Genomic DNA, 25,859 nt, shown 5'->3' with positions numbered 1-25,859 from the left:
TTTATTCTATAGAAGCCTCCTACGGAGCTCTTCTATTCTATTGAAGCCTAATACGGAGCTCTTTTATTCTATAAAAGCCTCCTACAGAGCTCTTCTATTCTATAGAAGCCTCCTACAGAGCTCTTCTATTCTATAGAAGCCTCCTACGGAGCTCTTCTATTTTATAGAAGCCTCCTACGGAGCTATTTTATTCTATAGAAGCCTCCTATGGAGGTCTTCTATTCTATAGAAGTCTCCTATGGAGGTCTTCTATTCTATAGAAGACTCCTATGGAGGTCTTCTATTCTATAGAAGACTGCTATGGAGGTCTTCTATTCTATAGAAGACTCCTATGGAGGTCTTCTATTCTATAGAAGCTTCCTTTGAAGTTTTTCAATTCTATAAAAGCGTCTTATGGAAATCTTCTATGGTATTGATGCCTTCTTAGGAAGTCATCTGTTGTATAGAACTATTGATATAGATGCTAAGATTTCACTTTTTATCCAATACCAATTGCCGATTTTAATTTTTTCTTAGACAATTTTTTATGTTTGGCAATTTAATTCAAAATTCCCATCCCTGGCCATTTCTTTCTTTACTCTTGAATTTCTACATCTTTCTTTGGTAACGACTCTTTACAAAGAAAAACCGTTTGACCTAAATATGACCAATATCAAAGAATTCTCTCTCGCATTCTCTTTGACTCTCTGGCATGGGCTACCACTATTGGTAAGCTAGTAAACGGTTAGGCCAAGACGGTGGCTTTAGTTTTGTTAAGACCGGCTTTAAGTCAAGTTCATGGTAACGGAAAGTGATCAAAGCAAGAAAATCAATATAAAGCGGGTGTTACAAAAATAAAGTTGTGGACAATTTTTGTTGCATTTCTTTTTCCAGTGTGTGGGGTTTTCCTTTTGTTGTTGTAATTCTGTTTAAAAAGTAAGAGGTTGTCGGATTTGTATATTTATTGAAAGAAACAAAAAATTAAATATTCCACTAACGTAATGGCATTTTCAATAACAAAAAGACCAGTATGGGAGTCTTTGAGAAAAAAAAAAACGAAAAACAAAAAAAAAATATTCGATACAAAGTGAAAATATTTTCAGTGGCAATAATGGCCAGTATGACAATAAAATACAGTTAAATGCGCTTACAATAAACCAAATAATGCCTTACGTGTAAAACGTTATGAATCATTTTAGCAATTGTGGTTTTCCTAAGTAACCATAAAAACAAATTCGTTCAAAGTGCTGTGTATCGAAGTTCTACTGTACTGTGTGTGAAGAAAATGAGACATAATAACAAGAAGCTAATTGTCACTGGAATTAAGTGTGTTAACTTTTTCTCCCACCACAAAATTTCTTTTCAAAATCGAAACATATTCAAAGAGTTTATTAAAAAACCATACAAAATAGTGAAATCTAACAACAAATATATTCGGAAATTATAACATGAAATAAATTAATCAATTTAAGTTTGATATTGATGAATGTGGTGAATCTCTATATAAAAAGATTTCAATAGTGCCAATATCTGTGAAGTTGATTGCCAATTTTTGGTGAATATGCGAATAAATTTTAATATTTATTTTTGTTATAAACCAATTTGATAATGTGAATAAATTATGCAGAGAGAATTATGTAATAGAATAAATTTATGTTTTTTATGAAATAAACTGAAAGATTCAGATGTTGGCGGGAGCTACGATGTTGATGAAAAGCGATAGTTTAATAGAAACAACAAGGCGTCAAGTTCGGTTGGGCCGAACTCTCCACCACGAAGTTATTAAAGTAAATTGGAACAATTAGTTTCCTTTCGTTTACGAAAGGAAAGGAACAGAATATCTCAGAATATCAAAGACTCCCTTTAAAAGAGTCACCATGCCACACCATTGTTGTTCTTTCCAGAACATGGACCCTTCTATGGGGCTATATGAAGGCGTGGAACTATACCGAATTTTAGGTGTTTCGGTGTGCTAATGAGGATAAAACCTTCAACACTCGGAAAATCGGGGGAACGGTTCTATGGTTGCTATATGAAGGCGTGGACTTGTACCGACAAATGTCAGGCGGAAAGTTTTGTACCCTCAACGAAGACTATATACCAAATGTTAAAAAATCGGGAGATACTGTTCTATGGGGGCTATACGAAGGCGTGGACCTATACCTTATATATATTGAGGACACAACTTTTAAAATACCGAAAATCGGGAGGTACCGTTCTATGGGGGCTATATGAAGACTTGGGCCTGTACCGACAAATTTAATGTTTAAAATTGTGTACCCTCACGAAGACTAAATACCAAATTTCAGCCATTTCGGTGAGACATTAAGTCTAACACCTTCAAAAAAAAAAACCCCGAAACTCGGGAGATACCGTTCTATGGGGACTATATCAAAAAGTGGACCGAAATAGTCCATTTTCAATACCAAACATCCTACGAGTAATATAAATTTCTATACCAAACAAGTAAAAAAGTATCAGTCGGCTTTGTCGACAGAGATATACCTTCAGCTGGAATTGAAACTTCGTCATACATCGTATAACTTTTGGAACAGTTTGCCAGGAAGCATGGACTTGTCCATGGAAAACATAATATCGCTGTAAACAGGACCACTACTAACAGCATCGGTATACATTTCCAAAGGATCTTCCAACATATACTTAAATACGTGGACAAAATATTAGGAGATGCAAAGATTGGACCAAATTGGTTGCCACGTTCAAGAGAAATCGTGTATACCGTTTTAGTGACATTTTTATACCCTCAGCCTTTAGGCTAACGAGGGTATATACACTTTGATACGATGAAAATGTGCCTCATCGAAATAATGGTTTTAGACCCCAAGTATGTTTGGACGAAATGTGTTTCAGGCAATTTTGAGTCGATCTAGCAATGTCCGTCCGTCTGTCTGTCTGTCCTGCTGGCTGGAGCGCACGATAACTCTCGAACGGATGAACCGATTCGGTTCAAATGTTGGCTTTCGTAATTTTTTGCCCAAACTTAGTTTAAGTTCGAAGATGAGCTACATCGGTCCACTAATTCCGGTACCTCCCCCACAAGAGTTCGGAAATGTTCGGAAAATTTGTGCGCACGATTACTCTTGAAGGGAGTGACCGATTTAGTCCATAATTTGTATAGCGTAAACTTTCTACCAAAGTAATATGAGGTTCCAATATGGTCTCAATAGGTCCACTCCGTCGGGTACCTGCCACACAAAATTTCGGAGAAGTTCAGTTTAGGGCCATCTCTCGAATCGCTTTGATTTTTGTGTTAACAACTTGTATTCACTGCCCTCTATACGACGGTACAAGTTTCATCGAGGGCAAGTCCGTACTTCCTGAGAAAATAGCACGAAAGTGGCAAAAAACCCCTATGACACCGTGTGAGGTGGTTGGAGCGCAAGATAACTCTTAAACGGATCTTCCTATTCGGTCCAAAATATGGCCTTAGTAATATTTTGTCCAAACATAGTTTAAGTTTGAAGATAAGCCATATCGGTCGACTCCTTCAGGTACCTACCCCACAAATGTTCAAAATTTTTCGGAAAAATTGTTCGTACGGTAACTCTTGAAGGGGGTGGCCGAATTGGTCTACACTTTACACATCCGAATATATCTACCAGATATAGATCAGGTTCAAGTCCATACTTCTTGAGCAAACAGCCCGAATAGTGTAAAACCCCCTATGGAACCATATGTTGTGGCTGGAGATCCACTTCCACAACGGTCAATGTCGATCCATTCCTTTTAGTATATCCTCCGCAAAACTTTTGATCTTTAATCCTAATCAATATTTTTGTCGGTTCAAACGCCCAAAAGTTTTAAAACCTCCTAAATGCATACGTATTTTGGGAAAAATTGTTTCAATATACACAGGCTGAGGGTATATTTCTGTCGGTAAAGCCGACTGATACTTTTTTACTTGTTTAATACTGGGGGAAAGTACCGGAAGCTGTGTGCCCATCTTTGAACTGAAACTAAATTTGGATAAAATATGACGAAGGCCGAATTTTGGATCAAATCGATTGATCAGTTAGAGATTCGTGCTCTCCAGATATCGTGCTCTTCACAACTGATGTCGTTTGTTGTTTATGGCGGTGCCGAGGTATACAAAGTCCTACAACCATCAAATTATGGGAACCAACTTCAACAGTTGGTCCGAGCTCAATGGACGCATTGCGCTTCGACACCATCAACTTGGTCTTCTCGCCATTTACCGCCTGACCCACTTTACCATATCCTCCTTCGACCTTCATAAAGGTATCGGTTACTTCTATTACTGATCGTCTCATGATGTCTATATCATCAGCATAAGCAAGTAACATGTGGCTATTGGTGTAAATTGTGCCATTTCTTTTGACATTTGATTCTCGTATTACCTTTTCCAGCAAAATCTTGAATAGGTCACACGAAAGGCTGTCTCCTTGTCTGAAACCTCTTTTGGTACAAAATTCTTCGGAGAGGTTCTTTCCAATTTTAACTGAGGACCTAGTATCAGTTAGAGTCATCTTACAAAGCCGGATGAGCTTTGCGGGGATACCAAATTCAGACATTGCGTGGAATACCTTTGATCGGAGGGGACAGTCGAAGGCTGCTTTATAATCGACAAAAAGGTGAAATGTGTCGATCTGCATCTCTAGGGTCTTCTCTAGGATTTGCCGCAGGGTAAATATCTGGTCAATGGTGGACTTGTTAGGTCTAAAGCCACATTGGTATGGTCCAATTATTTCGATGACCATTGGCTTTAGTCCTTCGCACAATATCCCTGACACTATCTTATAGGCAATAGGGAGAATACTTATGCCCCTATAGTTGGAGCATACAGTCTTATCTCCTTTCTTGTGGACGGGACATAGAATGCTTAGGTTGCAATCGTCGGGTACGCGTTCTTCCTGCCAGATGGTGCTAACTAGCTGATGCATACACCTTATCAGCGCGTCGCCTCCTGGTTTAAACAGCTCGGCTGGTAAGCCATCGGCTCCTGCTGCTTTATTATTCTTCAGCCGGTTGATTGCTATTTTTACCTCATCTTGGCCGGGCGGTATACATTTTATACCATCTTCTGGGATTGGACCTGTGGTATCATCGTCTTCGCTACTATTGGATATTGGAGATTGGAGAAATGTTCCTTCCATATCCTGAGCACGCTATCTGTATCTGTTACCAGATTACCTTGCTGGTCTCTACCGGAGGGTGTGCCAGTGCCAAAGCCATCAGTTTGATGTTTCACTCTTTGGTAGGATTTTCGGACTTCATTCTGTCTCCTGTACATCTCGATTTGTTCACACTCCCTCTTTTCCATCCTTCTTTTTTCCTGCAGAAAAGACGTTTCTCCTCTCTCCTTTTCTCCCGATACCTCTCTCGTGCGCTACGCGTTGCTACTGATTGTACGTACACTCCTGATCATACCATGGATTCCATGGTGGAGGTCTCTGGTATCCAAATACTGATTTTGCGGCTTTTTGCATGGTGTGGGCAAGGTTTTGCCATTGTCCTGGTATGTTATCGGGACGAGAAGTGCTTTGATTAAAGCTGGGTACACATTGTCAGTTTTTAATGCAGCTTTGTTGTTGCTTGCTAGTGTGGCCGTTCAATTTTGTCATTCAGCATACAACCGCAAAATCTTTTGTGGTTGCTGGACGGTTGGACAGTAATCGATAATTGCAAAATATCGACATTTAAAACTGACAATGTGTTCTGCTCTTAAGCAATTGGGCCAGTGGTATAGGCTGTGGCTAAATGTTGTGATTGCAGCTTACCGATGTCCAACTTCCGTGTTGTGTCTGATCGCACTTTGTTTGCTACGTTTAATCTGGTACGTACCTTTGTTGCAACAATTTAGTGGTCCGAGTCTATGTTTGCACCTTGAAACGATCGTACATCTAACACGCTCGATGAATGTCTTCCATCTATCACAACGTGATCAATTTGATTTCTTGTTCTTTGATCTGGCGACAACCAGGTGCCCTTATGAATATCGAGATGCTCAAATCTGGTACTGCTAACTACCATGTTTTTTATACCCTCCACCATAGGATAGAGGTATATTAAGTTTGTCATTCCGTTTGTAACTACTCGAAATAATCATTGTAGACCCCACAAACTATATACATATTGAACGGATTGACGCAGCTGGATGAAATTTTGGGAAAATCTATTATATGTACGTAGGCCTTTTGGTATTGACTATGTAGGTCCACGCTTTCGTATAGCCCCCATACAAAATGACGCGTGACGCGTCGTCGTTTTAAGGAATTTTTAAGATATTTGTCCCATTTTACCACCGAATTGGTTGTAATTTGGTATTTTGTGTCTCCAGAGGCCAAAAAACATTCCTACCAAAGTTGGCTTATATATGTCCACCTTTTGGTATAGCCCCCATATAACGCCCCATGTAAAGTACGCGTCATTTTAATAATTTTGAAGGTTTTGAACTGGAATTTATCCAAAATTTAGTGTAGGAGGTACCCGAAACAGTGGACAAATATAGTCCATATTCAAACCATATTATGTCCAGTTTATGAATTCTAAAGGCATGAAATGCTCAGAAAAGCTCTAAAGATTCAATATGCGGCGATATTGATCGAGCTTCAACTTGTCCTGTGTGTAGCGTCCATCCGTCCCTCCGTCGGCCCGTTTATCCATATATCCATCGTAAGCTTGTAATCACGTCGTAATCGTCACGAAATTTGTTGGGTTGATGGAGGTCCGGGAGGGGAAGAAAAAGATGTTGGTGATACTTGGATAATATTCAGGGGACGCTTCTATTAGCACGAATAGAACAACCGAGATATCGCAAAAGTCGCTAATCCAACCCAAGTTTTCATTTTTGAGATTTAAATTCTAATATCGAGTATCACAGCTCTGGCTGGTAGCCGTCCAAAGCAAATAACACCTATGCAAGTAGAAAATGTCACCTTTCGAATGATGTAAAGCAGATTGACGTAGGTGCTCAAACAACGGAGACGTCGCAATAGTCGGTAAAATATTCCATTTTTTAATTTTTTTTTTAATCACGCTACAGGGTCTATCTACATCGGACCGTCAGGAAATTTTAGGGGTAGATGGGGATCCCAGGCGGAAAAAAGTAGAAGAACCACCTTAGTTTTACCAAATAGAAGACATCTGTAGGAGACTTCTATAGAAAAGAAGACCTCGGTACGAGGATTCTATGGAAAAGAGTCTTCTGTATAATACAAGTCCTCCCTAGGAGGCATCTTTAGAATAGAAGACCTCGGATGGACGATTCTATAGAATAGAAGACCTCCGTAGGAGGTTTCTATAGAATAGAAGACCTCGGTTGGACGATTCTATAGAATAGAAGACCTCTGTAGGAGGTTTCTATAGAATAGAAGACCTCCGTAGGAGGTTTCTATAGAATAGAAGACCTCGGTTGGACGATTCTATAGAATAGAAGACCTCCGTAGGAGTTTTCTATAGAATAGAAGACCCCCGTAGGAGGTTTCTATAGAATAGAAGACCTCGGTTGGACGGTTCTATAGAATAGAAGACCTCCGTAGAATAGAAGACCTCCGTAGGTGGTTTCTATAGAATAGAAGACCTCCGTAGAAGGTTTCTATAGAATAGAAGACCTCCGTAGGAGGTTTCTATAGAATAGAAGACTTCCGTAGGAGGTTTCTATAGAATAGAAGACCTCCGTAGGAGGTTTCTATAGAATAGAAGACCTCCGTAGGAGGTTTCTATAGAATAGAAGACCTCCGTAGGAGGTTTCTATAGAATAGAAGACCTCCGTAGGAGGTTTCTATAGAATAGAAGACCTCCGTAGGAGGTTTCTATAGAATAGAAGACCTCCGTAGGAGGTTTCTATAGAATAGATGACCACCATAGGAGGTTTCTAGAAACGGACACTCTCCATGGTAATGTTGAGAAGTGTCTATTGTCTGCTTAACTAAATAGCATCAAGTACGGGTAAGTTGCCCTCGCCCACAACTAAATTTCACTGCAAAGAAGTTTGAACTACTGGCGACTCCGGTTAAGCAATTGTTGTTCTTGTCCAAGCTGTGTTGTCGACTATTTTTACAGAGTTTCTCATCAGGAACGGATATGTCAATGACTAATGCTTTCCATCTGCGACTGTTCATGTTGCCTCTTTTGTCGTTCTCCTAACCTTGAGAGATTTTTTTATATAGAAGTTCATCTTACTTAGGAGGGAGGGTTATTCTCGTACTTCCGCACAACCTAGGAGGTTTCTATAGAATAGAAGACCTCCGTAGGAGGTTTCTATAGAATAGAAGACCTCCGTAGGAGGTTTCTATAGAATAGAAGACCTCCGTAGGAGGTTTCTATAGAATAGAAGACCTCCGTAGGAGGTTTCTATAGAATAGAAGACCTCCGTAGGAGGTTTCTATAGAATAGAAGACCTCCGTAGGAGGTTTCTATAGAATAGAAGACCTCCGTAGGAGGTTTCTATAGAATAGAAGACCTCCGTAGGAGGTTTCTATAGAATAGAAGACCTCCGTAGGAGGTTTCTATAGAATAGAAGACCTCCGTAGGAGGTTTCTATAGAATAGAAGACCTCCGTAGGAGGTTTCTATAGAATAGAAGACCTCCGTAGGAGGTTTCTATAGAATAGAAGACCTCCGTAGGAGGTTTCTATAGAATAGAAGACCTCCGTAGGAGGTTTCTATAGAATAGAAGACCTCCGTAGGAGGTTTCTATAGAATAGAAGACCTCCGTGGGAGGTTTCTATAGAGTAGAAGACCTCCGTGGGAGGTTTCTATAGAATAGAAGACCTCCGTAGGAGGTTTCTATAATATAGAAGACCTCCGTAGGAGGTTTCTATAGAATAGAAGACCTCCGTATTGACCTGCCTTCGAAAAAATACATGGTTGAAAATTTAAAAACCACTCACGAAAAACCCTTATATTGCACTTAGGGAAAAATCATTAACCTTTTTGTGGAAGTACCCGTAGGAAGTTGCGGACTTAGTCAATTTCCCGACTCTATTTGAGTTGCGATGTTTGGACCAGCCAGATAGATTGATGAATGGAAATGGCTTGGACTAAATCTGAAACAGATTTAGTCTTAACATATTTATGTGGGGTCTAAAACTATTATTTCAATTTGGGTCCATTAACGATCGTGACAAAGTGTATGTAGCCACAATACTGATGTTATAAAAACGGACACTCTCCATGGTAATGTTGAGAAGTGTCTATTGTCTGCTTAACTAAATAGCATCAAGTACCGGTAAGTTGCCCTCGCCCACAACTAAATTTCACTGCAAAGAAGTTTGAACTACTGGCGACTCCGGTTAAGCAATTGTTGTTCGTGTCCAAGCTGTAGTCGACTATTTTTACAGAGTTTCTCATCAGGAACGGATATGTCAATGACTAATGCTTTCCATCTGCGACTGTTCATGTTGCCTCTTTGGTCGTTCTCCTAACTTTGAGAAATTTTTTTATATAGAAGTTCATCTTACTTAGGAGGGAGGGTTATTCTCGTACTTCTGCACAACCTAGAGGTTAGTGAGGAAATACATTGGCCGTCCTCTATACTCTCGTATCCTTGGTAAATATGCGTATGATAAGTGTGGAAGGACTGTGTAATGTTTTGTCCAGCAGTCTGCTCCAGAAGGCAGGGCCAATAAGCACGTGTCGCCGAACAGTTCTCCAGGATACACGACAAGCCCGGATTCTAAAATTAACACTACTATATGTACATTCGGACCTACTACACCCATGAAAGGAGCATGGAAGGCAATGTCATACATTTTTTCCGACGCGAAAAATATATATAAGAAGTCAGTAGCTGTCTGATCATACTGTCAAAGCCGAAAATCTGTACCACGGAGTCCACTCGTAATATATTGACACTACTCCGATACACTATTGAAATAAAAAACCTTTAACAAAACTGTTCGTCCCTCATAACCCAATCTGCATTATTTCTAAATTTTAAATTTGTTCAAATATTTTGCCGTCCCGCTAGTTGGTCGTTCTACCGTTTTGCTGTTGAAAAATTTATGTTCATTCATCTCTCTTCTTCTTTGTCTTCTCTTTTACCTTAAGTAATAAATGCAGTGAATAGCAAGCAAAAGTCCGATAAGCAGATCCATAAAGCATGTCCAAGTCAACCGAAGTGTTGTTTTTGGCAATATTGGCAATTTTAATGCCAATAGTACAAAATTATGACACTAAATATACCAAAGCAAATGTTCCTTTATGGAAACAAAGGGTAAGTTAAAAAGCAAAATATTGTGACACCTTTTTACATTCCCTCCCATTCCATCGCATCTCATCCTCCTCCTATCTCCACTAACACCACAAACCAAAAAAAAAAAAGACAAAAGACCGCATTATCGTACATCAATGATAAGGTTAGTCTAAGGTTTTAGGCCAAAAGCATATCACAAGGCTCTTTAGAACCCTCCCACCCCACCCTCCGATGCATGTATCAGCATAATATACCTTGTGGTCATTGTTCTTATTTTTCACTTCAACTTCTACCTCATTTTCTGTTTTCCATTTTTTTTGTTTTCTTTTCCAACAGGCTTGTGAAAAGGCCCAAAAGCAAAAAGCCAATTCTCATTATATTTGCGATGATAAGGGCGATGTTAAATGCCTACCAGGATGGCAGGGAGATTTATGTCAAGTGCCTATGTGTCGCAAAGGTTGTGATCCCATGAATGGTAAGTGCCAAACAACAACAACAATAAAAATAGTGGCAGCAGTAACAATGGCACGAAACCATAAGGAGACCACATTCTCCTAGCCATTATGTGGTGTAGTGTCCATCAATTTCCCTTTCTCTATGACGCCATCTACCTAAGATGCAAAAAAGTGTAAAGTGTCCAATGCAGTTTCAATGCAACACAAAACACATAATTAAACGTCCATAACATCAGGCTAAACCTAAAGTCATAGAAAATTGATAAGAAGCAATCTTTAAGTGCAGCAAATAGAAAGGACAGGCATGGAAAAATTAAACTGCACTGGAAAACTCGTGGATTAAAAAATATTATTTCAATAAATTTAAAAAAAAAATCCATCATCGTGGAATTAAAAAAAAATATTTTTTTAATAAACGTGGAATTTTTAAAAAACGTTTTTCAATAATCGTGAATTTATTATTTTTATAATAGTGGATTTTTTCAAACATATTGTTCATTACTCTTGATTTAAAAAAAAAATATATATCTATATATATAAAAATGGTGTAAAAAATGTATAGTAATTCATAAAATGAGAACGGCTAGGCCGATTTCTGTAAAATTTTTTGTCAGTTATTCGTATTTTCGAGGAGAAGGTCTTTACGGAAGAAAATTTTGGAAAATCTCTCTGGAAAAGTCGTAAAATTGGAAAAATCGAAAATTGAGTGTTTGTATGAAATTTTATTCCTTAATAGCGAGACGAAGTTCGCCGGGTCCGCTAGTTTTATTAATAATAATGGATTTTTGGAAAAGTGGATATTTTTCAATAATCGTGGATTTTTTAAAGAATATTTTTCAATAATTATGATTTTTTTACTTTATTAAAAAATATATTATCTACCATCGTGGATTTTTTAAAAAAATATTTTTCAATAATTATGATTTTTTCTACTTTATTAAAAAATATATTATCTACCATCGTGGATTTTTTAAAAAAATATTTTTTAATAATCGTGGATTTTTTAAAAAATATTTTTTAATAATCGTGGATTTTTTAAAAAATATTTTTTTCAATAATCGTGGTTTTTTTATATAATATTTTTTTTCAATAATCGTGGTTTTTTAAATAATATTTTTTCAATAATCGTGGTTTTTTTAATAATATTTTTTTTTTCAATAATCGTGTTTTTTTAATAATATTTTTTTTCAATAATCGTGGTTTTTTTCAATAATCGTGGACATTTAAAAAAATATTTTTTCAATAATAGTGGATTTTTTCAATAATCGTGGACATTTTAAAAAATATTTTTTCAATAATCGTGGACTTTTTAAAAAATATTTTTTTAATAATCGTGGACATTTTAAAAAATATTTTTTCAATAATCGTGGACTTTTTAAAAAATATTTTTTCAATAATCGTATATATTTTCAATAATCGTGGACATTTGTTCAATAATCGTGTATTTTCAAAAAAATATTTTTTCAATTATCGCGGATTTTTTTAATAATAGTGGACTTTTTAAAAAATATCTTTTCAATAATCGTGGACTTTTTAAAAAATATTTTTTCAATAATCGTGGACTTCTCAAAAAATATTTTTTCTATTATCGCGGATTTTTTTAAATTTTTTTAATAATCGTGGATTTTTTAAAAAAATATTTTTTCAATAATCGTGGATTTTTGAAAAAATATTTTTTTAATAATCGTGGATTTTTAAAAAAATATTTTTTCAATAATCGTGGATTTTTCAATAATCGTGCAATTTTTAAAAAATATTTTCTCAATACTCGTGATTGTTTTACAAAATGTTTTCTCAATAATCGCAGATTTTTTAAAACATATTTTCTCAGAAATCGCAGATTTTTTAAAAAATTTTTTCTCAATATAAGCAGATTTTTTTAAAAAATATTTTTTTAATAATCGTGGATTTTTTGAAAAATATTATTTTTTTTTTAATATTTTTTTAATAATCAAGGATTTTTTTAAAAATATTTTTTTAATAATCGTGGATTTTTTTTAAAATATTTTTTAATAATCGTGGATCTTTTTAAAAATATTTTTTCAATAATCCTGGATTTTTTTAAAAATATTTTTTTAATAATTGTGGATTTTTTTAAAAATATTTTTTTAATAAACGTGGATTTTTTTAAAAATATTTTTTTAATAATCGTGGATTTTTTTAAAAATATTTTTTTAATAATCGTGGATTTTTTTAAAAATATTTTTTTTAATAATCGTGGATTTTTTTAAAAATATTTTTTTAATAATCGTAGATTTTTTTAAAAATATTTTTTTTAATAATCGTTGATTTTTTTAAAAATATTTTTTAATAATCGTGGATTTTTTTAAAAATATTTTTTTAATAATCGTGGATTTTTTTAAAAATATTTTTTTAATAATCGTGGATTTTTTAAAAATATTTTTTTAATAATCGTGGTTTTTTTTAAAAATATTTTTTAATAATCTTGGGTTTTTTAAAAAATATTTTTCAATTATCGTGGATTTTTTAAAAAATACTTTTTCAATAATCGTGGATTTTTTAAAAAATATTTTTTCAATAATCGTTGATTTTTTAAAAAATATTTTTTCAATAATCGTGGATTTTTTAAAAAATATTTTTTCAATAATCGTGGATTTTTTAAAAATATTTTTTCAATAATCGTGGATTTTTTAAAAAATATTTTTTCAATAATCGTTGATTTTTTAAAAAATATTTTTTCAATAATCGTGGATTTTTTAAAAATATTTTTTCAATAATCGTGGATTTTTTAAAAATATTTTTTCAATAATCGTGAATTTTTTAAAAATATTTTTTCAATAATAGTGGAATTTTTAAAAAATATTTTTTCAATAATCGTGGATTTTTTAAAAAATATTTTTTCAATAATCGTGGATTTTTTAAAAAATATTTTTTCAATAATCGTGGATTTTTTAAAAAATATTTTTTCAATAATCGTGGATTTTTTAAAAAATATTTTTTCAATAATCGTGGATTTTTTAAAAAATATTTTTTCAATAATCGTGGATTTTTTAAAAAATATTTTTTCAATAATCGTGGATTTTTTAAAAAATATTTTTTCAATAATCGTGGATTTTTTAAAAAATATTTTTTCAATAATCGTGGATTTGTTAAAAAAATATTTTTCTCAATAATCGTGGATTTTTTAAATAAAATATTTTTCTCAATAATCGTGGATTTTTTAAATAAAATATTTTTTTCCATAATCGGGTATTTTGTAAAAAAAATCTTTTTCAATAATCGTGGATTTTTTAAAAAATATTTTTTCAACAATCGTGGATTTTTTAAAAAATATTTTTTCAACAATCGTGGATTTTTTAAAAAATATTTTTTCAATAATCGTGGATTTTTTAAAAAATATTTTTTCAATAATCGTGGATTTTTTAAAAAATATTTTTTCAATAATCGTGGATTTTTTAAAAAATATTTTTTTAATAATCGTGGATTTTTTAAAAAATATTTTTTCAATAATCGTGGATTTTTTAAAAAATATTTTTTCAATAATCGTGGATTTTTTAAAAAATATTTTTTCAATAATCGTGGATTTTTTAAAAAATATTTTTTCAATAATCGTGGATTTTTTAAAAAATATTTTTTCAATTATCGTGGATTTTTTTAAAAAATATTTTTTTCAATTTTCGTGGATTTTTTAAAAAATATTTTTTTCAATAATCGTGGATTTTTTAAAAAATATTTTTTCATTAATCGTGGATTTTTTAAAAAATATTTTTTCAATAATCTTGGATTTTTTTAAAAAAATATTTTTTCAATAATCGTGGATTTTAAAAAATATTTTTTCAATAATCGTGGATTTTAAAAAATATTTTTTCAATAATCGTGGATTTTAAAAAATATTTTCTCAATAATCCTGGATTTTAAAAAATATTTTTTCAAAAAAATATTTTTCAAAATTTTTTTTTTTTAAAAATATTTTTTCAATTATCTTGGATTTTTTTAAAAAAATATTTTTTCAATAATCGTGGATTTTAAAAAATATTTTTTCAATAATCGTGGATTTTAAAAAATATTTTTTAAATAATCGTGGATTTTAAAAAATATTTTCTCAATAATCCTGGATTTTAAAAAATATTTTTTCAATAATCGTGTATTTTCAAAAATTATTTTTACAATAATCATGGATTTTTTATTAAATATTTTTTCACTACTCGTGGATTTTTTATTAAATATTTTTTCACTATTCGTGGATTTTTTAATGATTTTTTTCAATAATGGTGGATTTAAAAAAAAATATTTTTTTTCAATAATCGTGTATTTTTTAAAAAAATCTGTTGCAATAACCGTGTTTTTTTTTTCAAAAATATTTTTAATAATCGTGTTTTTGGTTAAAAAAAAAGTTTTTTCAATAATCTGGTTTTTGTAAAAAATATTTTTTCAATAATAGTGGATTTTTTAAAAAACATTTTTTCAATAATGGTGGACTTTTTAAAAAATATTTTTTTTCAATAATCGTGAATTTTTTAAAAAAAATATTTTTTTAAATAATCGTGTATTTTGTAAAAAAAATCTTTTTCAATAATCGTGTTTTTTTTAATATTTTTTCAATAATCGTGCTTTGTTTAAAAAAATGTTTTTTCAATAATCGTGGATTTTTTAAAGAATATTTTTTCAATAATCGTGGATTTTTTAATAAATATTTTTTTAATAATCGGGGATTTTTTAATAAATATTTTTTTAATAATAGTGGATTTTTTAAAAAAATATTTTTTCAATAATCGTTGATTTTAGAAAATATTTTTTCAATAATCGTAGATTTTAAAAAATATTTTTTCAATAATCGTAGATTTTAAAAAATATTTTTTCAATAATAAGAGATTAAAAAAAAGTAATAATCGTGCATTTTTAAAAAATATTTCTTTAATAAACATCTATATTTAAATAATAAATTTTCAATAATCATGGAATTTTTAAAAAATATTTTTTTTAAATATTTTTTTAAATATTCGTGGATATTTTAAAAAATATTTTTTTTTAAATAATAGTGGATTTTTTAAAAAATATTTTTTCAATAACCGTGTATTTTCTAAAAATATTTTTTCAATAATCGTGTTTTTATAAATATTTATTCAATAATCGTGGATTTTTTAAAAAATATTTTTTCAATAATCGTGGAATTTTTTAAAAATATTTTTTCAATAATTGCGGATTCTTTTAACAATATTTTTAATAATAGTTGATTTTTTAAAAATTATTTTCTCAATAATCGTGGATTTTAAAAAAATATTTTTTCAATAATCGGGGACTTAAAAAAATAATAATCGTAGATTTTAAAAAATATTTTTCCAATAAACATGGTTATTAAAATAATAATTTTTCAATAATCATGGAATTTTTAAAAATATTTTTTTCTATAATAATGGTTTAAAAAAAATATTTTTTAAAAAAAAAGTCTTTTTTCAAAGCTCGTGGTTTTTTTAAAAATATTTTTTTAATAAACGTGGATTTTTAAAAATATTTTTTTTTAATAATCGTTGATTTGTTAATAAATAATTTTAAAAATTTTAAAAAAAGATTTTGTCAATAATCGTGGATTTTTTAAAAAATAGTTTGTCAATAATCTTGGATTTCTTAAAGAAAATATTTTTCAATAATCGTGGATTTAAAAACACATTTTTCAATAATTGTGGATTTAACAAAAATATATTTTTTTCAATAATTGTGAATTTTTAATAAATATGTTTTCAACAATCGTGGGTTTACCAAAAAAAAAAAATATTGTATTATCTTGGATTAAAAAAATTATTTTTAAATAGTTTTTATGCAATATATAATTAAATATTTTAAATCAATAATCTTGGATTTAAAGAAATATTTTTTCAATATTCGTAGATTTTTTAAAAAATATTTTTTTTCAATAATCGTGTGTTTTTAAAAAATTCGTTGATTCTTTGAAAAATATTTTTTCAATATTCCTGGATTTTTTAAAAGATATTTTTTCAATATTCGTGGATTTTTTAAAAAATATTTTTTTTTAATAATCTTGGGTTTTTAAAAAATTCGTGGATTCTTTGAAAAATATTTTTTCAATATTCCTGGATTTTTTAAAAGATATTTTTTTCAATATTCGTGGATTTTTTAAAAAATATTTTTTTCAATATTTTGGATTTTTTAAAAAAATATTTTTTAATAATCGTGGTGTTTTTATAAAATATTGTTTAATAATCGTGGAGTTTTTATAAAATATTTTTTAATAATCGTGGAGTTTTTATAAAATATTTTTTAATAATCGTGGAGTTTTTATAAAATTTGAAGCATTGTGGCGTGTTTTTTATTGGGATAGCGTTTGCAATTTTGTTTTTTCAAAATTGTCTGGCTTAATCCCATTGTTGTTGTTTTAATATTTTAAAACAACTATTTTATTAGTGGAAAAGATTTGGCATTGTTCGCCAAGGGGTAAGGCAGGGAATACTATAGTTTCGATCCACGCCACTGGATCTCATCAGTTCCCTTGTTTCTTGTTTGTGGATATTCTCCACCGAAGTTATTTTTCAATAACTTCTTCAACAAGAAACTTTTTATACCCAAACATCAATCGTCAGCTCGAAGTATAAAGGTAAGCAAAGAAAAAAGTTCAATGAGAAGTTTTTCCTTGGCAACCTCATACAACTCCGACGAAAGTGTCTGCGAAAACAATTCAAACCTCTTCCACTTGTATGTGTCGTCGAATTTCGACAAATGCACACACCAAAATTTGGTTGGTCTGCTTTACAGCAAAAACAACACACGTCGTGCCAGTGTCTTCAAACAAGGGAACTGATGAGATCCAGTGGCGTGGATCGAAACTATAGTATTCCCTGCCTTACCCCTTGGCGAACAATGCCAAATCTTTTCCACTAATAAAATAGTTGTTTTAAAATATTAAAACAACAACAATGGGATTAAGCCAGACAATTTTGAAAAAACAAAATTGCAAACGCTATCCCAATAAAAAACACGCCACAATGCTTCAAATTGAAGACACTGGCACGACGTGTGTTGTTTTTGCTGTAAAGCAGACCAACCAAATTTTGGTGTGTGCATTTGTCGAAATTCGACGACACATACAAGTGGAAGAGGTTTGAATTGTTTTCGCAGACACTTTCGTCGGAGTTGTATGAGTTTGCCAAGGAAAAACTTCTCATTGAACTTTTTTCTTTGCTTACCTTTATACTTCGAGCTGACGATTGATGTTTGGGTATAAAAAGTTTCTTGTTGAAGAAGTTATTGAAAAATAACTTCGGTGGAGAATATCCACAAACAAGAAACAAGGGAACTGATGAGATCCAGTGGCGTGGATCGAAACTATAGTATTCCCTGCCTTACCCCTTGGCGAACAATGCCAAATCTTTTCCACTAATAAAATAGTTGTTTTAAAATATTAAAACAACAACAATGGGATTAAGCCAGACAATTTTGAAAAAACAGTTTTTATAAAATATTCAATAATCGTGGATTTTTCAAAAAATATATAATCGTGGATTTTTTAAAAAATATTTTTTCAATAATAGTGGATTTTTTTTTAAAAAAATATTTTTTCAATAATAGTGGATTTTTTTTTAAAAAAAATATTTTTTTTTTCAATAATAGTGGATTTTTTTAAAAAAATATTTTTTTAATAATCTTGGATTTTTTTTTAATATTTGTTTAGAAACAAGATTTCTTGTGGCTGATAAAAGTCCGCTGCATACTTTTATGCTCTCAGTTGGTATCTCTTCCATCTGGAAATTGTTGATTGCATACCTTTCCCTCTCTGCCACTTAATATATTTCCTATCTGAACAATAAATGCTTCAATCTCTGATCACTTTTGGTTAAGCGTCAACATTCTCATCTTTTCGTCTTCCTCTGTTCTTGTTTTCTTCCCCCCAGGCTATTGTCAACGTCCTGGCGAGTGCCGTTGTCGCATTGGCTACACAGGAGAATTATGCGATAAATGCATTCCATTACCCGGTTGTCAGCATGGTGACTGCACCAAACCATTCGAATGCATTTGCCGTCCTGGCTGGGATGGACTATTCTGCACTGAACGTAGGTATTTCTACCAATGAACCAACCACCAGATGGAATGTTAATTATTTTACACTTTGGGTATATTTTGGTATTTCCATTCTTACACACACTCATATTTAGCCTCATGTCGTGAGGGTTGCCATAATACACGTGGCTATTGTGAGGCACCAGGCGAGTGTCGTTGTCGTATTGGCTGGGCTGGACGTAATTGCAGTGATTGTGCTGTTCTGCCGGGTTGTCAACATGGTACTTGCAACAAACCTTTGGAATGCCATTGTCTACCGGGATATACGGGTCTATTGTGTCAAATGCGTAAGTTTGTTGTTGTTTAGTTGGTCTTAATTGGGGGTACATTTCAGTGATAATTTGTGAATGTTTTTGTTTTTTGTCTTTAAATAGCCATTTGTGCAGCAGACTGCCATAAACAACATGGCTATTGTAAGAAACCCGGAGAATGTCGGTATGTGGTAACGATTTTTTGGTCTTGTGGGAAATTTTGAGTTATATAAAATTGTTTTAATTTTAGCTGCAAAGTGGGCTGGACTGGTCCCAAGTGTGACCAATGCTTCCCCTATCCAGGCTGTGTGAATGGTGATTGTGAAAAACCATGGGAGTGTAATTGTAAGCCAGGCTGGGGTGGCATTCTGTGTGATGAAGGTAAGCGGGTTTTAATAAAAATTAAGTTTGAGACTCCTAATAGTATGCAACACAAAACATAAAGATTTACTAAGTTTGATTTAAGGTCCCTATAATTATGAAACAAATCCTATATTATGTGTAATGCCTCTTTTTAGGAGCTTTGCAACAAAATAAAATTTTATTGCATATTAAATACTTCCTTTGCTCTTTCATTCCCAGCTCTTACCTATTGCAAAGAAAATCCAAATACTTGTGAAAATGGTGGAAAATGCATTTCTTTAACTAAAGAAGATGGCAGCTACCATTGTCAATGTCGCCAAGGTTATTTGGGTAAAAATTGTGAAATTGTGGATGAATTTATGTTGACTTCAACAGCAGCACCCAGAATAACACCGCCACCCCCATTGGATTGGGAAGAGCATCATGTCGATGACGATATAACTGATAATCTTATCAAGAAAGCAAATCAAACACAAACTGAATCTACAACCACAAAACCATTGGCTTACCCGCTGCAAAATAAAGATGGCAAATTCAATGCCACAGAGAAACCTGATAAACTTAAAACAAAACCAACAACATCTACACCCATAACTGTAGTTACCCCAAGTACCCCAAACTTGGGAAGTCATTCCAAATTCCCCTATAAATTTGAAAGTTTAATAAATATATCCGGCTCCGATATCATTGGTACGGCTAGCACAAATATGTTGCTGCCCCAAAAGGACTCTATCAAAGACACTTTAAAGGCCACCAAAAATCAAAGCAATAAAGTACAAACTTCGTCAACCACAATGTCACCTCTAAGTCGTCTAGAAGAGGAACAACATCAACCCACATTTGTGGATAAAACAACCAAGGTATCGTCTGTGAAAGCGGTCACAACTCAGCAATCGAAGGTAGAAGAAGAGGAAGAAGATGATGAAGAATGTACTGAGGATGATAACGATGAAGACTGTGAATACGAAGATGATGAAGAAGAGACCGATGATGATGAAGAGGATGAGGATGATAAATAGTTATTAACAGATATTTAAAATAAGAATATATGAATGTTAATTACTTTATTTAGTCAATATTTATTTAAATTTATTTATTTAATATAATTTATAATAATTTTAAGATAATATTAAAAAATAAAATTAAACCGTTAAAGGTCCGTTTATTGGCTTTTATTTCCAATGCTTTGTCTTAAGCAACAACACCACCTGCTGGCAGTAATTACTTAGCAAAGACTTTCACCAAAGAACAATTCTAAAATGATTATCGCTATGACATGTTGCATACTTTTAGGATGTATGTAACAGCAATACTTAGCAAAGACTTTAACTAATAAATAATTAGAAAATGCTTACCGGTATGACTTGGTACATATTTTACGATGTATTTGTGAACATAATACATAATTGTTCCACAAACATCCTATAAGGGACAAGGGAGATTTCTCTCATATCCATGAGTGCACCCCGATTCATATTAGCTCAATGATATTGGACCTACAGTTTATTGCTGAGTCTAAGACACCACTTTTGTAGAGAAGTTTTACATGGCTGAAATACTCAGGAAATGCCGCCAACATTACTGAGGGGTATTTTGCCACCGTTGAAAAGTGTTTTGTTACCAGGGGCTCAATTCTGTTTCTATAAAAATGTGAAATGAAAACTTTTATAAACTGTCAAATGAAAAAAATTATAAAGGAAATATTTTCATTTCAAATTTTCGTAGAACAAGAATCCAGCCCCTGGCCGGCAAATAGAACCCACGACTTTATGTGTGCAAGGCGGGTGTGCATACCATTGCACCAGGGTGACACCCAACATATTTAACATATTTATGTAAATATCCCAGCAAAATTGGGATTTAAAAAAATATTTTTTCATCCCAGCAATAACCGTTGATTTAAAAAAAATATTTTTTCAATCCAGCAAGATTTTTTGACAAATATTTTTTTCATCCCAGCAATAATCTTGGATTTTTTGGAAAATATTTTTTCACGTCAGCAATAATCGTCGATTTTTTCAAAAAATATTTTTTCTTTCCAGCAATAATCGTGAGTTTTTTTGAAAAATATTTTGTCACGCCTGCAATAATCGTGGATTTTTTAAAACTTATTTTTCATCCCAACAATAATCTTGAATTTTTAAAAAAATTTATGTCATCTCTCAAATAATCGTGGATTTTTTAAAAAATTGTTTTTCATTAGAAATAGTTTTTCGTCAAAATAGTTTTTCATTAAAAACTATTTTTTCATCCCAGCAATAAACTTAAATTTATTAAAAAATATATCTAAAAAAAAAAATTCAACCGAACAATAATCGTAAATTTCTAATTTTTTTTCATCACAGCAATAATTGTGGATTTTTACAATAATATTTTTTCACGACCGCAATATTCGTGGATTTTTTTAAAAAAATATTTTTCATCCCAGCAATAATCGTGGATTTTTTAAAACATATGTTTCATCCCAGCAATAATCAAGGTTTTTTTAAAAAAAATATTTTTTATCCCAACAACAATCGTGATTTTTTAAAATATTTTTTCATTACAGCAATAATCGTGGATTTTTTAACAAATATTGGATTTTTTAAAAAATATTTTTTATCTCACCAATAGTCGTGGATTTTTTAAAAATTATTTTTATCTCACCAATAATCATGGATTTTTTAAAAAATAATTTTTTATCTCACCAATAATCGTGGATTTTTTAAAAAATTATTTTTATCTCACCAATAATCATTGATTTTTTAAAAAATAATTTTTTATCTCACCAATAATCGTGGATTTTTAAAAAAATATTTTTTATCTTCCCAATAATCATGGATTTTTTAAAACATAATTTTTTTTAACAACAATAATCATGGATTTTTTAAAAAATAATTTTTTTTAACAACAATAATCGTGGATTTTTTAAAAAAAAAATTTTAACAACAATAATCGTGGATTTTTTAAAAATAATTTTTTTAACAATATACGTGGATTTTTTTTAAAAAATATTTTTTATCAACAATAATCGTGGATTTTTTAACAAATAATTTTTTTAACAACTATAATCGTGGATTTTTTAAAAAATATTTTTTTATCCCAACAATAATCGTGGATTTTTTAAAAAATATTTTTTTATCCCAACAATAATCGTGGATTTTTTAAAACATATGTTTCATCCCAGCAATAATCAAGGTTTTTTAAAAAAAATATTTTTTATCCCAACAACAATCGTGATTTTTTAAAATATTTTTTCATTACAGCAATAATCGTGGATTTTTTAACAAATATTGGATTTTTTAAAAAATATTTTTATCTCACCAATAGTCGTGGATTTTTTAAAAATTATTTTTATCTCACCAATAATCATGGATTTTTTAAAAAATAATTTTTTATCTCACCAATAATCGTGGATTTTTTAAAAAATTATTTTTATCTCACCAATAATCATGGATTTTTTAAAAAATAATTTTTTATCTCACCAATAATCGTGGATTTTTTGAAAAATATTTTTTATCTTCCCAATAATCATGGATTTTTTAAAAAATAATTTTTTTAACAACAATAATCGTGGATTTTTTAAAAAAAAATTTTTAACAACAATGATCTTGGATTTTTTAAAAATAATTTTTTTAACAATATACGTGGATTTTTTTTAAAAAATATTTTTTAACAACAATAATCGTGGATTTTTTAACAAATAATTTTTTTAACAACTATAATCGTGGATTTTTTAAAAAATATTTTTTTTTATCCCAACAATAATCGTGGATTTTTTAAAAAATATTTTTTTTATCCCAACAATAATCGTGGATTTTTTAAAAAATATTTTTTTTATCCCAACAATAATCGTGGATTTTTTAAAAAATATTTTTTTTATCCCAACAATAATCGTGGATTTTTTAAAAAATATTTTTTTTTTATCCCAACAATAATCGTGGATTTTTTAAAAAATATTTTTTTTATCCCAACAATAATCGTGGATTTTTTAAAAAATATTTTTTTATCCCAACAATAATCGTGGATTTTTTAAAAAATATTTTTTTTATCCCAACAATAATCGTGGATTTTTTAAAAAATATTTTTTTTATCCCAACAATAATCGTGGATTTTTTAAAAAATATTTTTTTTATCCCAACAATAATCGTGGAATTTTTAAAAAATATTTTTTTTGTCGCAACAATAATCGTGGAGTTTTTAAAAAATAATTTTTTTATACCCTCAGCATTTATGCTAACGAGGAAATGTAGAATAAAAGCATTGAAAAATAGGGTTAACAGCCAAGTCGGACTATAGGAAAGGTTTGGAATTAAATGACAAACATTAAAATAAAATAAATAATTCGAATATACAAATTTCGAATGATTTGTGATATAAATGCTAGTTTCCAAGCTTAGCCTTCGTCCATCCACTAAAAACACCATTCAGTATGCCTGATGATCGGTCTAACCACCCGTGAAACGTAGCATAGTGGTTGAATGTGTGGAGGCTTCGGTGGATTCCTAAATTTTTCAATATACCTCTTAGGTCAAAATAGCTCAACTCGAAAGAGAATTAATTCAAATATTATTCCAAAAATGACCTTCGCTTAATAAGGCAAAACAAAAGAAATATACACTTTCATACGGGCAAAATGTGCCTCATCGAAATAATGGTTTTAGACCCCAAATATGTTTGGACGAAATCCGGTTCAGACAATTTGGCTATCTAGTGCGCACGATAACTCTCCAAAGGATCAACCGATTAGAACCACATTTTGGGTATCGTAATATTTTACCTAAACTTAGTTTAAGTTTGAAGATGGGCCATATGGGTCCGCTTCTTCGGGTACCTCCCCCACAAAAGTTAAAAAATTTTCGGAAAAATTGTGTGCACGATAACTCTTGAAGGGAGTGACCGATTTGGTCGATACATTACACATCCAAATATATCTACCGGGTATAGATCAGGTTCGAATATGGAATATATTTGTCCACTAATTCGGATACCTTCCACACAAAATTTCGGATAAGTTCACTTTAAGACATGCTCTCAAATCATTTTAGAACCAGCTCTCGAATCGCTTTGATTTTTGTTGTAACAACTTGTATTTACTGCCCCCATACGACCGTACAAATTTCATCAGGGGCAAACCCATACTTTCTCACAGAATAGCCTGAAAGTTACAAAAAAAACCCTATGACACCGTGTGTAGCTGTTGGAGCGCAAGATAACTGTCGAACGGATCTGGTCCGACCTTCGAAATATTTTGTCCAAATTTAGTTTGATTTCGAAGATAAGCCATATCGGCCCACTACTTCAGGTACCTCCCCCACTTAAGTTCAAAAATGTTCGGAAAAATTGTGCGCACGATAACTCTTGAAGGGATTGACCGATTTGGTCCACACTTTATACATCCTAATACATCTACCAGGTACAGATCAGGTTCGAATATGGACCATATTTGTCCAATAATTCGGGTACCTCCCACACAAAATTTCGGATAAGTTCACTTTAAGACATGCTCTCAAATCATTTTGATTTTTTTGAAGCAACTTGCATACACTGACCCCCTTTACGGGGGTACAAGTTTTTTCAGGGGCAAGTAAATACTTCTTGAGGAAATATTCCGAAAGTTGTAAAAATCCCTATGGCACCATGTGTAGTGGCTGCAGCGGAATATATTACTCGCACTAATCAACCGATTTGGTCCGAAATTTGGCCTTCGTCATATGTTGTCCAAACTTATTTTTAGTTCGAAGATGGGCAACACCGGACGATACAAGAGACACCATAAAAATAATGACTAATGCTATAGGTGTTGCTTGAACGGGGTAACCAATTTGGTCCAAACTTTGGATCTTCTCATATTTTGTCCAAATGTAGTGTAACTCCTAAAATGGCTCTATTGATCCTCTCCGTAAGTTACCTCCCCTGCAAAAGTCAACATTTGTGTTTAATTGCAGTTTAAGGTCTGTTCGAAGTTTCGTGGGAAATGTATACCGATGCTTTTCGTTGTAACCCTGTTTACAGCGATATTATGTTTTCCGTGGCTAAGTTTATGCCTCGTGGCATACTTGTCCAAATGTTATACGATGGCCCATTGAAATGAATAGTGGGTGCGATATCTATAGAAAAGGTATGACTCCCAAAATAACATCCACCTACATAATAGACTATGTCGGTCCATTCCTTCAAGTACTTTCTCCGCTACACTTTTGATCTTTAATCCTAATCCACATTTTTGTCTGTAGATTAAAGTTTCAATTCACATAGGCTGAGGGTATATCTCTGTTGGCAAAGCTGACTGATACTTTTTTTACTTGTTTTAAATATTTTTTCATTCCAGCCAATAATCGAGTACTTTAGAAAAATGTCATCACAGCCATATCCTAGCATAGTCATGGATTTTTTAAAAAATATTTTTTCTTACCGCCAATCGTGGATTAAAAAAAAAAATTAAATTCAATTAATTAAAAATTTTCATAAAAAATGACCTTCGACCTCTTAAGACAACAAGCTGGTAAACATTTCTTTTAGGGAATAAAATCCGACTACCACCAAAAATAATATGCCTCTTTCTTTCTGGTATCCCCATAAGCAATCAAAATTTCGTGACCATCCGATCAAAATTACGACCTGT

At 31.5% G+C, this 25,859-nt stretch overlaps 1 protein-coding gene across 1 annotated transcript; it reads left to right on the top strand.

Annotated features, from left to right (window-relative positions):
* Window positions 1-740: 740 nt before the first annotated feature.
* C901 lies at window positions 741-20,414 on the top strand. Its single transcript, XM_073972307.1, has 8 exons — window positions 741-915; window positions 10,011-10,176; window positions 10,492-10,630; window positions 18,476-18,634; window positions 18,737-18,928; window positions 19,016-19,076; window positions 19,143-19,273; window positions 19,475-20,414. Exons 2-8 carry the CDS (start codon window positions 10,063-10,065, stop codon window positions 20,272-20,274), a joined length of 1,596 nt encoding a protein of 531 aa, XP_073828408.1. The 5' UTR covers window positions 741-915; window positions 10,011-10,062; the 3' UTR covers window positions 20,275-20,414.
* Window positions 20,415-25,859: the final 5,445 nt, after the last annotated feature.

The sequence above is a fragment of the Musca autumnalis genome, unplaced genomic scaffold (assembly GCF_047663935.1).
Source record: "Musca autumnalis isolate F117 unplaced genomic scaffold, ASM4766393v1 scaffold_3, whole genome shotgun sequence".
Taxonomy (NCBI): Eukaryota; Metazoa; Arthropoda; class Insecta; order Diptera; family Muscidae; genus Musca; species Musca autumnalis.
Note: the sequence above shows the minus strand (reverse complement) of the source record. Positions and strands in the feature narration are given on the sequence as shown.

Excerpts from the sequence above, each read along its gene's own strand:
- C901 (XM_073972307.1), top strand. The coding sequence starts at position 10,063 with ATGTCCAAGTCAACCGAAGTGTTGTTTTTGGCAATATTGGCAATTTTA. Across the intron at positions 10,177-10,491 it reads TTCCTTTATGGAAACAAAGG|GCTTGTGAAAAGGCCCAAAA; the intron begins GTAAGTTAAAAA and ends CTTTTCCAACAG. Across the intron at positions 18,929-19,015 it reads GGGTCTATTGTGTCAAATGC|CCATTTGTGCAGCAGACTGC; the intron begins GTAAGTTTGTTG and ends GTCTTTAAATAG.